We start from the raw sequence: 16,731 nt of genomic DNA on the forward strand, positions 1-16,731 counted from the left end.
AGCCTTTTCTGCATTAAGTGCACTTTTCAGACAATTGCTATTGAATGTTGATGTTACATAGTTTGATGTTAATCTCGAGTTGTTATGATACTACATCGTTATTATTATTCATGTTCAATAAAGGCTGGCTGGTTGCGTCGCAAGCAATTAAGGCTCCTTGGTCAGTCTGAGTGCGCATGTACGGTGAGGGTCCATGATGCACCCATGCCGAGAAAAAACAGGCCTTTTTTGTGCTGCAGCATCAGGCCCAATTTTTGTCTCAATCCGGCCCTGGATTCAATGTTTTGTAATCAGATTTCATTTATCTCTAACTTGTATTATATTTAACGATTGGCATATTTGCTCTGTAAAATGCCTTTTGTTGATGCTCAAATTTAAAAACACTATATAAAGAGCAAATAATCTTGGTGTTTTTTTCTAAATGTTTTCAACGCTGAATATCGTTCTTTCAAAATCCATCAAAGACTGCATGAATAATGTAGGCCTAATCCATCTATCTTCTTAACCAGGGCGGGGTCACGGGAGCGTATCCCAGCAAGCACTTGGCACAAGGCAGGAACAACTGGATTGTGAGAGTGAAACCGGAGCACCGGGATAAAATCCATGAGGACACGGGGAGAACATGCAAGCTCCGCACAGCGAGCACTCGGGATGTGAACCCCAGTCTCCTTGTTGCAAGACAGCAGAAGTAGCACAGCACTCCTTTCCCAACCCTGGAGGCCTAATATCCTTTGATAAATGCAAACGCCTTTTTAGAAGAAAACATCGCCCTGACTAAACAACTTGCTATAAGCTGATGAATGCCAGTTTTCTGGGTTTACCCAAATCGTCTTGCTGACTCTCACATTCGCCCGGACCATCTCTCTCTCTGCCTGTTTCTTCTCCCCAAGTAACTCACTGCCTCCATTTCTTTAATGAACGTCCCACATCTATCTAAGGAGACCAGGGTTCACGTCCTGGGTCCTCCCTGAGTGGAGTTTGCATGTTCTCCCCGTGTCTGCGTGGGTTTCCATCTACAGTGCAAAGACAAGACGTGCAAGTTGGGTGTATTGGTGTCGCTAGATTGGCCCCGGTGTGTATTAGTGTGTGGCGCCCTGCGATGGACTGGTGCCCTGTTCAGGTTTGCGCCCTCTCCTGGCTGGGATAGACTCCAAACTCACACCAACTCCAAGACCCTGGTCTGGGTTAAGCAGATTAGAAAATGACACGCCATCTGCCTGACGCTTGCCGTTTTAATCCTTTACTGCTTTGCGTCCACTTTTGATTGTAAAACATTAAGGTGATTGAAACTTTTGGGAGCTTGTAAATGCAAGGAGACGAAGATTGAGAACGTGACCCTTTAAAAGTAGCTTCTGAAGGCATCAAAGCATCACCTCAGCATTTATTAGCAAGTAACCGGACTTCAGTTGAAGACCACCATGGACTGTGCGAGAGCTGAGCTGTTTAGCTGCACACTCAAGCGTGTCCCACTTCCATGATGTTGTCTGCAGCTCTGTACACGACAAGTCCCTTAAGCATTTTGAACTTTTGTAATATTGCTGTAAAAAGAAAGAAATGCGTGTCTTGAAATAGGAGCCTAAAGCTTTGTAGTTGGTACTGATCTCAGTTCAGTGGCAGATGTTCTTGAGGCCTTTGGTACATCAGAGTCGCGTGTGGTTTGAGGCCGAGAAAAGTTTTCCTGTGCACCTTAACAGACCTCAAGAAGTGCAGCTCTGCTCTACCCAGACTTACACAAACGATGGCCTCTGCCAAGGGCAGCAGCGGTACCTGGTCGAAAAAAATTCAAGCTGCAGTTTCGGAAACCCTGGAAGAAATGTCTTGCAGGGACTTTTCCGGTTCAGCATAATTACTCCGTGCTGATCGACTCCGCTTGTCGTTTTCGTTTGGTGAGGACGTCTCTGATTTCACTCTTTGTGTTACATTTTACCCAGTGGGGCCGCCTAATAAACAACATGTCAGTTACTGTCAGTTTAGCTCTGACTTTTCTTCTATAGCACTCTCCCTCCATCTTGGTGGTGTTCTTCATGCGTCTTTAAACCCACCCTGGAATACAGGAGAAACTTCTGAAACCTCAGTCTTTGAGATTAGAGATTTTCAGCCTCATGCACAGGCGTCCTCCTACCTTCCTTCATGTTCCTGGCCAATAGATGATTTGCACCTTCCTGAGGGGGGCACCTTTGCATGTTCCACAATGTCTTGACTTTTAGTCTTCATTAACATGTCCTCCTGTCACCACCAGACTCACATCATGCTCATTTATTTCTTAAACAAAGTTCAGTGCCAGGCTATTCCCACTGCACAGACTCCCACATGTCCATTCAGGTGGCCTGCCACCCAGTAGGTCCATCCTGAACCAACAACATGTCCCAAAGCTTGCCTTTTCCGTCATGGCGTCTACCAAACATAAAACATATGACCAGACTGTGACCAGCAGTCATTAATCAACCGTCATTCTTATGCTGCAAGTGAGGAGTTGGAGTTTCCATGTTCTTAGTAGAAATTGAATGCCCCTTAAGTCAGCTTTCAGACTCAGAAACTCAGGTCTGGCCTGTCAAGTCCAAGTCTGTCCAACTTCATATTGTGACGTCAATCCAAAATGACAACGTACACTGCCAATGTTAGTGAAAGGTGTAATATTATACTGTTTATTAGCACTTCTGTCTCTGTGTGTCTCATTTGTTACAGTCAAACCATTCCTGGGGCACTCAGATTTGAAGAAGGTATGCCATGCTTTTATTATTTCACGCCTCGACTATTACAATTCACTGTATTCTGGAATCAGTAAATCTCATCTTTCTTGGCTGCAGATGGTTCAGAATGCTGCTGCTCGTTTTCATTCTGGTTCTCAGAAAGTTGTGTCCATTACCCCAACTCTGGCCTCGCTTCATTGGCTCCCAGTTGAATTTAGGATTCAGTCCTGGTTTTGAAGTCACTGAATGGTGCCGCCCCATCCTATCTAGTTGAGTTGCTGGTCTTGTAAACACCAGTCCGCTCTCTACGTTCCACTCGACAGCAATTGTTGGTCGTGCCAAAGTCTAAGATGAAGACTAGGGATGATCGTGCCTTTATGGTTCTAGCACCAAAGTTATGGAATGCTCTGCCAATTGAAATGAGGTCAGCATCATCAACCCAAATGTTTAAATCTAGACTTAAAACACACCTGCTTTCGATTGCCTTTCACTGTTGTCACACACCTGCGAGTAGGGGGACGTTGTGTGGACCAAGCAAAGGTAATTCTACGCCAGGCCAGGGGGTGGCGGGGTGCTCTAAACCTTCTCCTGTTATCTCTACAGACCAGCCGCAGGAAAACCTATCTGGTTCAGTGCCGATGATGCCAGTTCCGGCACTCAGAAGAGCGTCACTTTTGACGCACAGGCTGACGTCAGAAAGACATCACTTCCAGTACACCTACATCACTTCCGGTCTAATCCCTTAAAGTTGCCATCTTTTCCAACCCTCGTCAGTTCTGTGTTGGACTCAGTATTGTGAACAGTTCTGTGCTATTTTAAAAACCATTTTCAGCCAGGAATATTATAAGGGTGGCTGCCCCAAACCTTTTTCACACTGTATATGTGTAAGTCTGGTATCATTTTATTAATTTTTCATATTCAACGTTTTTCTGTTAATGGTTTATCTGCTAATTAGATCCTCTAACTTATTTGTTTTAGTATTTATGTAATTTCTTTTGGTTGTTTATTGATTTGCTTTTGATATTTTTTTAATTTAATTGTACAGAACATTGGTTTACACTTATGGTGTTTTTAAAATTGTGCTTTATAAATAAATTTTGATTTGATTAAATTTGTTCTACACACAATACTGCCCAACGTCTATCCGTGCACATGATGCTATGGCATTCATATGCGCGAAACACAGCATAATGCGTTGTTATCAACTGCTATTTATTCCGATGGAGCAAGCGCAAAAAAGGTTTTCCTGGACGTTTCCGTTTTGGTTTTCTGAATGTTTTATTGGAATGTGGTCAATACGGGTGTGACGTCATTCCCAGCTCCAACTTCTCTGGTAAATGAAACGCCGCTTTAGAACAGCAAGATACTCGAGTGCCCCTTTATCTCATCCACTTTACCCACCCTTGATTGTTCGTGAATTAACCAGATACAGTATTGCCATTACTTGTTTTCTGCATATGGCACTCATATCCCGTCCCAGTCTTTGCCACCTCTGCCTTTTTTCTCCCCCTCTGCACTTCCAATATTTAGACTGTGAGCCCTGCTGTGTTTTAATAACAAATTGAGCGGACAGCGTACAAGACTGAGCGAAGACACTTGAAGTCTGGATCAGTACGACGCATGCTGAGTTAAAACAGTCCAGTAATTCAAAGATTCCTCTGCCAGCCGTTCTTTGGTGTGGGTTATGATTCAGTTCTGACTACTTCACTAGTGTATCACCCTTCCTTAAAGTCCAAGAGTTTCAGCAATTAGAACAATCAGCAGCCTAATTCTCAAAACGTGGTGCCACGGCCCACCTGCCAAGTTGCTTTGCCTGTCTAAGGTAAAGTCATCTCTGATGGAGGATCACAAGAATCGTCGGGTAGAGGGGTCCTTTCATCGGATTGGCTGTCTCAGCTGTGGAATGGCCAATCAGGGTCTCCAGGACTCTGAACAAATCCAAATCCTATTATGTGATATCATCTACTGTTGAATTCTGCTCTGTACTTGTAATATTTCTATTGCACTATTAGATTGAATTGAGGATTAATTGTGTTCTGTTCTGTGTGTATTTACCCCCCTTTTTGACACCCACTGCACTCCCAACCTACCTGGAAAGGGGTCTCTCTTTGAACTACCTTTCCCAAGGTTTCTTCCATTTTTTTTCCTTATAAAAGTTTCTTTAGGGAGTTTTACCTTGTCTTCTAAGAAAGTCAAGGCTGGGGGGCCATCAAGAGGCAGGGCCTGTTAAAGCCCATTGCGGCACTTCTTGTGTGATTTTGGGCTATATAAAAATAAACCGTATTGTAATTGTATCGTCAATACTCTAATGTCTCGCTTTTCTAAGCAAGACTTGTCACGTCTCAATTTTGTGTGATCATTGTAATTACTGTAGTACTAAGGTGTTGGTCCGTGGTAGCCATTATGGATGTAGTGAGAAGTCAAGCTGAATGACACCTTTTATTAGCTAACTAGAAAGATTACAATATGCAAGCTTTCGAGGCAACTCAGGCCCCTTCTTCAGGTAACGAGTAATACAGAAACTGGAGCTCCCTGTGTTTATATAGACACCAGGATGGAGACAGCATATAAAAACCTTTAAGTGAGACATCTTAGAAGTAAAAAATTAATAGACCTCTTCAGGCTAAGATTCATTTAGCAAGAGAGGAGAACAATGGATGGTCAAGATCTTTGGATAAGATAACTGTTCAACACAGTCTTTTGACATTTCTCCCACATAGAGTGCGGTGTCAGGACATTTCATGTAGAGAATTAGGTAGACCACATTAGATGATCTGCAGGAAAATGATGCCTTTATGCGATGTTCTAGTCAGAAGTGTGGTATAACTACACAATCTGTATCATAAATGTAAGGACACGTCTGTTCTGTAGGCAGCCATTTTCTGTTGGTTCACTTAGGGAGCTTTGGACAATTAGTTGCTGAAGGTTTGGCGGTTGTCTGTATGCCAGGAGGGGAGGTTCTAGAAATACAGTACATCTTTCAGCGTTTCGTCATTGTTTAGCATTGGCTGAAGTTCTTTTATAATTTTTCGAAGTTCTCCAAGATGTGGGTTGTAGGTGACAACAAGGGGAATGAGGTTCTTGTTGTCTTTGTTTTTATATCCCAAAAGGTTCTCTCTGGGTATATGGCAGTAGCTCTTCTTACTTGAACAACAGACACTCAGAAACTGGACAAACACTCTGCCACAGATTTCACATAAAGCCTGGCATACTGAGATGTTCCTGTAGCAGCTCACTTCAACAGCCATGGACACTGTGAGGGCTCGTTTATACTTCAAGCTCAGAATGCACATGCATCATGGCTGCCACACATTCCCAGCGTTCATTTGACGTGTCCTCTGAGCACATCCTCAGAAATTAACGCAACGCGTGCGTGAGTTGCAGTCCCGGTAAAAAGTTAGTGTGCTAAAAGTCGTAACGTGACATCAGAGTCTCTGTTTACTATCCACACGTGACAGAAAGCTGCTTTGAGGATCCTACAGGATCGATGTGCGTGCTTCAATGTTTAATTAATTGTTCGATGTGGTGAAGCAAAATACTGACATACATCCTTGTTGCAAGATAGCGGAACTAGCACAGCACCCCTTTCTCAACCCTGGAGGCCTAATATCCTTTGATAAATGCAAACGCCTTTTTAGAAGAAAACATCGCCCTGACTAAACAACTTGCTATAAGCTGATGAATGCCAGTTTTCTGGGTTTACCCAAATCGTCTTTCTGACCCTCACATTCACCCGGACCATCTCTCTCTCTGCCTGTTTCTTCTCCCCCAATTAACTCACTGCCTCCATTTTTTTAATGAACGTCCCACATCTATCTAAGGAGACCAGGGTTCACGTCCTGGGTCCTCCCTGCGTGGAGTTTGCATGTTCTCCCCGTGTCTAAGTGGGTTTCCATCCACAGTCCAAATGCATTTGTGGTGCTTTTATATTCAAGCGTCGCATATTCCCCATCGATACGTTTTAAAAGTCTCACATACCATCGTCTGTGCCGTCTTTTTTTTTTTTTTGCACCTTCACAATTACATCAGGATGAATGGCAGCGTATTTGAGCCACGGAGAAAAAATTAAGGACACGGTGAAAAGGTATATTTTGTAATTAAAGTAGAAATTTCGCCGTTAATCTCAAATGTCGATTTCAATTGCTTAGGTTTATCATTAAGGGGGACTATCATAAACGGCATCTTAAAACAGACCCAGTTGTTAATCGCTATGTGCTTCTGGGGCTTCCCCTTGAACTGACAGCAGCGGCAAGCAGCAATCGCCACACAGAGCACATTACATTTATAATATTCCAGCTCTCTGCAAATTTACAATCCTTAGATTAATACTTGATATCACTTTCCTGATGAAATGCATTAAAGTATGTATGTTACATTTACAGATACGTCGTTAACTTCATTTAAATAATAAATACTGTTAATAATTACACAAAGTGGCGGAGCAGTGGCACGGTTGTCTCGCAGGGAGTGCCGTCCCTGGTATTCCCTGCCTGGTGTTTGCATGTTTTCCTGGTGGGTTTCCACAGTTTGCTCTGGTTGCATTCCAAAGATATGAAGGTTTGGGGATTTGGTGACAATAAAATAACGCTTGTGTGTGTGTGTGTGTGTGTGTGTGTGTGTGTGTGCTTGTGTTCACCTTGCAATGAGCTGATGCCCCGTTCAGGGTCTCGCACCCGATGCTTGCTGGAATGGGTGCATCCCTGGATTGATGGATGTAATCATTAAACATCCTTTTTAAAGATATTGCGGTAAGGTGTCCTTGGAATTTAATGGATGTTTCAGGCAGTTCACAACACAGGGAAGCCGAACGTTTTCTCATCATAATGATATCTCACACTGCCACCTGGTGGAATCTTCCAGATTTACGTAAAGTACGCGCAAAAGAATAGACAGTACAATGCTTCCATAGCAGTGTTGTCACGTTGCGTGAAGTATAAACCCGGCCCGAGAAGGACTTTAAAGTCACAGGGCTTATGTGCAACTTCAGAACACAACAAGAGAGCAAAGAATGGGAAGTTAAATGCGGGCTAAAATTTAACACATTGCAACATGGTTTGAATAGAGACAAGAGTTTAATGGCCAGATATGAGGATTGTTTGCATCTCTCAGACTGACCCAGACAGCCTGACTACAGATCCACATCAGAAACTTCAAAAGACTCTGTTAGCTTATCCAAAGATCCTGACTATCCATTGTTCTCCTCTCTTGCTAAATGAATCTTAGCCTTACATTTATGATACACATTGTCATACACTGCCGACTAGAACATCGCATAAAGGCATCATTTTCCTGCAGATCATCTAATGTGGTCTACCTAATTCTCTGCATGAAATATCCTGACACCGCACTCTGTGTGGGAGAAACGTCAAAAGACTCTGTTGGACAGTTATCTTATCCAAAGATCTTGACCATCCATTGTTCTCCTCTCTTGCTAAATGAATCTTAGCCTGAAGAGGTCTATTAATTTTTTTACATCTAAGATGTCTCACTTAAAGGTTTTCCAATGCCGTCTCTGTCCTGGTGTCTACATGCTTGTCCATGCTTTTATCACATCCCGCATCGATTATTGTAATTCCCTACTGGCAGGTGCCCCTTCTAATCTTATATCACAGCTCCAGCTTATTCAAAACTCAGCTGCAAGAGTCCTTACTCGAGCCAGCAGCAGCGAGCACATCACACCCATCCTGCTCCGCCTTCACTGGCTCCCTGTGTCCTACAGAATCGAATATAAAATCCTACTAATAACCTACAAAGCTTTAAATAACCTCGCGCCAAACTACATCAGTGACCTCCTCCATCACTATGTGTCTGCCCGCCCACTAAGGTCCTCTGATTCTGGCAATCTTGTTGTGCCCCTCACTAATCTACACTCCATGGGTGACAGGGCCTTCAGCTGTATAGCGCTCAGACTCTGGAATGACCTACCAAAATTAATCAGGTCTGCTGACTCCATGAATTCTTTTAAAAACAACTCAAAACTCATCTGTTCAGGAAGGCTTTTAGCTCTACTTGACTTTATTACCTTTCTCTCAGTTTACTTCTCTGTCAAGATGCTCATGTAACCTGTATGTGTGTGCGAGACCATCAATTATGTTGTCTGTTTTTTTTTTCAGAATTTACTGTCTTAATCTTCTTTGTTTATTTATCTGGTTTGTACAATGCTATATACTGTATATTCTGCCGTTCTTTATTTATTCTGTAAGTGCCTTGAGCATGGGAAAGGCGCTATATAAATAAATGTATTATTACATAAACACAGGGAACTCCACTTTCTGTATTACACGTTGCCTGAAGAAGGGGCCTGAGTTGCCTCGCAAGCTTGCATATCGTAATCTTTTTAGTTAGCCAATACAAGGTGTCATTTTACTTGACTTCTCATTACATTGTAATTACGTGCGACTTTGCTTTTGTCCACTGAGCAGGTCAAACAGTTCGAGTCTGCCTTTAGGACTGCTTACCAGCAGTGAGACGGAACCTAAACGACATCATGCCAAACAACAACAGGTGAGGAACAACATTAAATACCATCAATTTCAACAAAATAATAAAATAAAAAAATCAGTTCTTGCACACTGTTATAAAGATTTTGAGGCAAGTTAACTACTTCCATAAAGTAAAGATGAAACGGACATTAAAAGATCAAGCTTAGCCCACTAATCTTCGAGTGGGTTTGGCTCGAAAGTAACAGGATAGCCAGTCTCACCGGTGCCTTGCTGTTCTTGGCCTCACGTGCGTAAGACAACTCGTAGATCTCGTCTTCAGTGTAGAAAATGTCAAGGGAGAGCTGCAAAAACAGAGGTGGAGACGCAGTTAGCTCCGTTTAGTCAGTTCAAAGTCGTGCTTGCTGTAAGTGATAACTTAGGTGATTTCTATTTTTCATTTTCAATATACTTTTGAAGCCTCACTTGAAAATGACTCCGTTCAAATCAATTTGTTTTTATTAAGTGCACTTACGCTTATGACCGCAGTGTGCAATAATTTCAACAAGATATGAAAAATGAAACAAACACAACAAATTTTGAAACAAACAAAGCAACCTCACAAATATATTCGAAGATATGGCAGGCCGTACTAATCTGACTAAACGAGGCGTCGATTTAAGCGTTCAGTGAAATCTCTGTTCATACATACGCCATACCGTACACACTCTGCCCTCCATTAAAGACATCCGTATAAAGCCCACAGCATTGTGGAGGACCCCTCTCACAGTCTCTCGGTCCCACTTCCATCTGGCAGAAGGTTCTGTAGCATCCAAGCCACTTCTGCCAGGTTCTGTGGCAGCTTCCACCCCTTGGTTGTGCCAACTCTGCCCACTTCCCCTCAGATCTGCCCCCGGTCATTTATTTATATGCAGTTCTCAGGGAATTGGCCGACAGGTCAACAGTATCTTGGCCAAACTTCACTCCATCATGCCCGCTGCGTTGGAAGACATTAACTGATGGACAAGGCGCTACTTTCATTTTTCTTTTAGTTTGGGTGCACATACATAACACATGGCAGGATTGCGCCAACATAAAAAAGCAATTTGCAGCAGTGTCTGGTTTTCTTAATGAAAATGGAGCATTTGACCACACTCATATTGCAGTAAGGGTACCTAGTAAGACTGACGCTGTGTTTGTTAAGCATCAGCAGTGACATTCAATTACCACACAATTCATCTGTGATGCCAAGATGAGACTGGCAAACGTTGTAGCTCGGTGACCTGGGTCAGCTCAGAATCTGTTTATTTTGAGGCAACGTTGCATTGGCTGTGTATGATGGCTGGCTTCGTGGTAAGGCGACTGATGTAGTTTTTTAGATGGCCTATATATTTGGGGTGGAGTGGCTAGGGATTTGCAACGGCAATCGGGAAGGTTGATGGTTCAAATCCCATAAATGCCAGAAGTAATTCCACTCCATTGGGCCTTTGAGCTCTGCAGTTAACCTGCAACCAATCCTACAGGCAGGTCCTCCAACTTGGCAGGACTGGCATTCCAGCCACCGTACAAAACCTCACCCTGTTCCATCCCATCTGAACTAGTGATGGGCTGAGGTGTCACCTGTTGCACGGCTGCACTTGGGTCCCAATCTGGGATCCTGAGGTGGTTCATTGTGTGGTGGGTGCGGCAATGTGCTGAATCAACGCATGCTCCTCACCTCCTCCTCTATATAATTCATTGTAACAGCAGTCATGTAAATGCGTTCTTGCTCTTTGCAGAAAACATCCCCACCTATCACTTGTACACTACACTGGTTCTGGTTTTCGAAGCGTAATTATATTAAACCAATAATGAGAACACGGCTTATCAGTGCGTCTATACTATATTCTTGTCTAGTTGATACTTATAAATAATTATATGTGAAAATTACTGCTGTTTCTCTATATACAAGTAAGCCCGCGATTCGCTAGCGAATTGGAAATCCAAGAATGGCAATCAGTTTCTGTTCCGTCCGATATCTGGATGGATGACATATCATGGAGGGTGGGGGCGTCTGGGGAAATGTCATTTAATTACATAAGCATATCTGTACTAAAGCGGTTTCGATTAGTGGAGACGTGATTCCATTGCCTTTGCTGACACCGACTTCTGGCAGAGTGGAGCACAGCAAGTTTAGTTGACAAGTTGTGGTGTTCATGTGCCAGCCACTGAGTGTGGGAAGCCGCTGGGTTAGAGTCTGTGACCGTTATGTGATCTATATTGCTGGCACAGTGGATTAGAGCAAGTGTAGCTCATAGGTTGTGTTGTTTGGGCGCCACCTACTGACTCTGGGAAGCCGCTGCGTTTTGGGAAGCCGCTGCGTTTGACTCTGGGGCGGGCGTCACGGCGCATTACGTTGTGTTATTTGGGTGCCACCTACTGACTCTGGGAAGCCACCGCATTTTGGGAAGTCGCTGCGTTTGACTCTGGGGCGGGCGCCGCCGTGTTTTGGGAAGCCGCTGCGTTTGACTCTGGACTCTGGGGCGGGCGCCAAACTGAATGACCGTTATGTTTTCTACATTACTGGCACAGTGGATTAGAGCAAGTCTAGTTTACAGGTGGTGTTGTTTGGGCGCTTACAGGTTGTGTTGTTTGGGCGCCACCTACTGACTCTGGGAATCTGCCGCGTTTTGGGAAGCCGCTGCATTTGACTGTGCAGGTTGTGTTGTTTGGGCGCCAAGGCCGCAGTGCGCATGCCCCTCGGTGCGTCCGCCGTGCATATATTAACTGTGGTTTAGTAAGATAGATGAATCAATCTATGCAAAATTTATCTTAATTTTTCTCTATACGTCATTTTTATTTTCTGCTTACATAGGCTAACAAACATAACAAGACTGTATGCTTTTCTTTCAGAAGAGCGAAATGTCAATGTGTGTGTACAAGTAGGAGGCTTCTCCTGATCCACTGCAGAGAAAGCTGGCTGCTGCTGCTGCTGCTGCTGTTCCTGCATTCTCATAATGCCGCCATACTTGAAGGGACATAGCAGTCAAGATATGCTGAAAAAATAATGCAAAGAGCTGTGAACTGAAAGTTGTCAATGAAACTGCGGATTGTCTCAGCTCTATGTGAATTTCCCATTGGGATTAATAAAGTATCTATCTATCTATCTATCTATCTATCTATCTATCTATCTATCTATCTATCTATCTATCTATCTATCTATCTATCTATCTATCTATCTATCTATCTATCTATCTATCTACAGTGGTGTGAAAAACTATTTGCCTCCTTCCTGATTTCTTAATCTTTTGCATGTTTGTCACACAAAATGTTTCTGATCATCAAACACATTTAACCATTAGTCAAATATAACACAAGTAAACACAAAATGCAGTTTTTAAATGATGGTTTTTATTATTTAGGGAGAAAAAAAATCCAAACCTACATGGCCCTGTGTGAAAAAGTAATTGCCCCCTTGTTAAAAAATAACCTAACTGTGGTGTATCACACCTGAGTTCAATTTCCGTAGCCACCCCCAGGCCTGATTACTGCCACACCTGTTTCAATCAAGAAATCACTTAAATAGGAGCTGCCTGACACAGAGAAGTAGACCAAAAGCACCTCAAAAGCTAGACATCATGCCAAGATCCAAAGAAATTCAGGAACAAATGAGAACAGAAGTAATTGAGATCTATCAGTCTGGTAAAGGTTATAAAGCCATTTCTAAAGCTTTGGGACTCCAGCGAAGCACAGTGAGAGCCATTATCCACAAATGGCAAAAACATGGAACAGTGGTGAACCTTCCCAGGAGTGGCCGGCCGACCAAAATTACCCCAAGAGCGCAGAGATGACTCATCCGAGAGGTCACAAAAGACCCCAGGACAACGTCTAAAGAACTGCAGGCCTCACTTGCCTCAATTAAGGTCAGTGTTCACGACTCCACCATAAGAAAGAGACTGGGCAAAAACGGCCTGCATGGCAGATGTCCAAGACGCAAACCACTGTTAAGCAAAAAGAACATTAGGGCTTGTCTCAATTTTGCTAAGAAACATCTCAATGATTGCCAAGACTTTTGGGAAAATACCTTGTGGACTGATGAGACAAAAGTTGAACTTTTTGGAAGGCAAATGTCCCGTTACATCTGGCGTAAAAGGAACACAGCATTTCAGAAAAAGAACATCATACCAACAGTAAAATATGGTGGTGGTAGTGTGATGGTTTGGGGTTGTTTTGCTGCTTCAGGACCTGGAAGGCTTGCTGTGATAGATGGAACCATGAATTCTACTGTCTACCAAAAAATCCTGAAGGAGAATGTCCGGCCATCTGTTCGTCAACTCAAGCTGAAGCGATCTTGGGTGCTGCAACAGGACAATGACCCAAAACACACCAGCAAATCCACCTCTGAATGGCTGAAGAAAAACAAAATGAAGACTTTGGAGTGGCCTAGTCAAAGTCCTGACCTGAATCCAATTGAGATGCTATGGCATGACCTTAAAAAGGCGGTTCATGCTAGAAAACCCTCAAATAAAGCTGAATTACAACAATTTTGCAAAGATGAGTGGGCCAAAATTCCTCCAGAGCGCTGTAAAAGACTCATTGCAAGTTATCGCAAACGCTTGATTGCAGTTATTGCTGCTAAGGGTGGCCCAACCAGTTATTAGGTTCAGGGGGCAATTACTTTTTCACACAGGGCCATGTAGGTTTGGATTTTTTTTTCTCCCTAAATAATAAAAACCACCATTTACAAACTGCATTTTGTGTTTACTTGTGTTATATCTGACTAATGGTTAAATGTGTTTGATGATCAGAAACATTTTGTGTGACAAACATGCAAAAGAATAAGAAATCAGGAAGGGGGCAAAAAGTTTTTCACACCACTGTATCTAACAACGCAATGGTGAATTCAGAAACACGAATGCATGAATAAACGAAATGACAAAGATCTGACAGGCCCTCTCTATTGGCCACTGCGATACACTTTTACACAACGAAAAGGTTGGACACATAATGGGATTTGAAAAGTATTTGCTTTTTCTTTGCAATGCTTTCTTAATTCTTCATGTAACATTCAAGCCCAGGTTTCTTTTTGATAGGCTCAGAAAGGTCAACTTGTTCAGTCTCAGCGTGAGGACCCACTCAAGGGAATTCAAATCCTCAAAGGTGTTGACAAAGTTGACGCAGTTGAACGCCTTCAGCTTTCGTACTCGAGGGCACCAGTTGACATTTAGGACCGAAGTCAGGAAGCACATCTTTACACAAAGAGTTGTGGGAATAAACTTACTGAGACATGGAGTTGAAGCAGAAACCTTGACGACTTTAACACTTTCAGGGTTGATGTCGACTTTTGTCAAAAGGAGGAGCTGACGATGGTAATCGACTGTAAGCTTTGACAAAACCAACCGCTCTATTTTAGTTGGACGCTCGTTGGTAGAAGGAAAGTCAGATTCACTGGCCCGACCGAGATTTCCTGCGCTCGTGTGAGTAGCAAGGCGCAAACAACGGCAAAAATGGCACTGACATTTGGCGAGAGATTAAGTGAATGCGTAAAGCAAAACACTCCGTGGAAGACGTTTTGCCTGTTATCTCTGAACTGGACTCGTCGGAGTGATTGAAAACGAATGTGAGGCTCCAGCTTCAGCTGATTGGTCCCCAGCTAATCGTTGCATTGACAATGTTCGCCACGGAGGATTGCCACTTAACAATGATAACAGGTAGAAACCAGATTGCAATGCACTGTGACTTTGACTCCACCACACAAAGACAGCCTGGCAGCAAGCCTGATGTTTATCTTTTGGCAACTGGCAGTCACAGCATGCAGAAACAGACGTTTTATGTTGATTTCTGTGTGAAACCATTGCTTTTTAGAAACTGTTTTTTGGAAAAAATATTCAGCCCTTAAAGAATTGAATGAGATGTTGGGAGAGCTTAGCTATTAGCTAAAAAACAGGCTGGTTGGTGTCCTCCCATTTGTCAAGTTTCTTACAGTATGTTTCTTACGTAGTGAGAAGTCAAGCAAAATGGCACCTTTTATTGGCTAACTAAAAGGATTATAATATGCAGGCTTAGTTGCCTCAAAAGCTTGCATATTGTAATCTTGATTTCTCGTTGCATCCATAATGGCTAACACGGTACAACATCCTGTGACTGCACCAATAAAAATCATTCATACAAGACTTAGACTTTTACCATATGGTCTTGATTAATAAAATCAGGTTGTACGTTTTGGTTACTTATTAAGCCATATTTAGAAACAGATTTCCATACATCGTACGTGCAAATGTTTATATTACAAAGTCGTTTTGCTTGACTTCTCCCTACATCCATGATGGCTAACACGGTACAACACCCTAATATGTTTCTTATGAAATTCTTTCTGGCATGTCTTCTCAGAATTGTGACAGTAACACAAAGGCAATGAAATGACACACATACACAGAGCATACACACGCAGACCGTATGCTGCTTTGGAATTTTCATAATTAAAAGAGCTTGATGGTATGTATTAAATTAAGTTACAAGAGAAGAAAACAAATATATCTGAAAAACTGCAGGAATGGAATCTTTCTAACCTGGTGCTGTAAAATACTCCAGATCATTAAAACAGTTAAAAAAAAAGCCTGACGATGTTACTTTCAAAACATTCCCTAACCCTAACCCTAATTTTATATTGCGCTTTTCTCAGTACTCAAAATGGTATCCACACAGGGAGGAACCGGGAAGTAAACCCACAATCTTCCACAGTCTCCTTACTGCAAAGCAGCAGCACTACCACCGCGCCACCTGTGAGGACATCTTATGTAATGTCTTATTTTCTGTGCTGAAAATTGGAAAACATTTCGCCGTCCCCATCTATCAGGAAGGGTGTTGTCCCTCGTGTCTTCCTCTCTCTGTCTCTTGATCTTCCTCGATCTTTGGCTTTTGCTGCAGCTCACCTCCAGACTCTACTGTAGACCCTGCCAGACCCTGGCATTACGGAAATGTCCTCCCAAGTTGAGGGAGGTGTGCCAGACACTGGAAGAATTCAGAGGGGTCGACCCAGGACAGGCAGTTTGCATTGTATCAGTCAGTTGAAGTGGAGGCAGCTGGGGGGGCGAGGAGCTGGAGGAAGTTGCTAGGGAAGCCCATTCAGTCCAACTTAGTGTTACCACTGAAAACCTCATCAGCAGGAAACGCAGAATGAAAACATGAATGATGACGATGTACATTTAATTTTTAGGAGGAAAAATAGTAAAACGTACTCAATAAAATCCATCTGCTACAGAGGAGTGGGGGGGCGGTCGTCAAAACATTCACCAACATTTTCTTTGTTTTATCCGTGATGCCTGCCAAGTGCTTTTTATGAAGGACGCCTGTCCTCTTCACTCTTTTCTATAAGATACATTGCTACTGTGCTGGACAGTGCAGGTCTACATGCTCCCCCAAAACTCTAGGTGGCAGTATACCAATACGGACACCCACAAGGCATGCTGGAAACCTTGGGGTAGCTACTGGGATTACTACTCCCTAACTTTGTGGGGTTTCTTTTTCAGCCGGAAGTGTTTCCAACGGTTTATGCCCTAGAAACGGACAAACTCTCGGATACAAGATAAGAGAAGCTGCTCAGACTCATCCAGGCGACTTTGAGTTGGGTGGATGAGGACAAA

General features: G+C 43.0%; 1 protein-coding gene across 3 annotated transcripts in view; it reads right to left on the reverse strand.

The window, feature by feature from the left end:
* Positions 1–16,731, reverse strand: part of LOC114666516 (RAS guanyl-releasing protein 1-like) — a 224,542-nt gene that overhangs the window by 27,814 nt on the left and 179,997 nt on the right. For all 3 annotated transcript variants that reach the window (XM_051919984.1, XM_051919983.1, XM_051919985.1), the window contains one exon: positions 9,394–9,474. In XM_051919984.1, coding sequence (XP_051775944.1) covers positions 9,394–9,474 — 81 coding nt within the window. The remainder of the gene's footprint in view (positions 1–9,393; positions 9,475–16,731) is intronic.

Source organism: Erpetoichthys calabaricus, chromosome 16 (assembly GCF_900747795.2).
Source record: "Erpetoichthys calabaricus chromosome 16, fErpCal1.3, whole genome shotgun sequence".
Taxonomy (NCBI): Eukaryota; Metazoa; Chordata; class Cladistia; order Polypteriformes; family Polypteridae; genus Erpetoichthys; species Erpetoichthys calabaricus.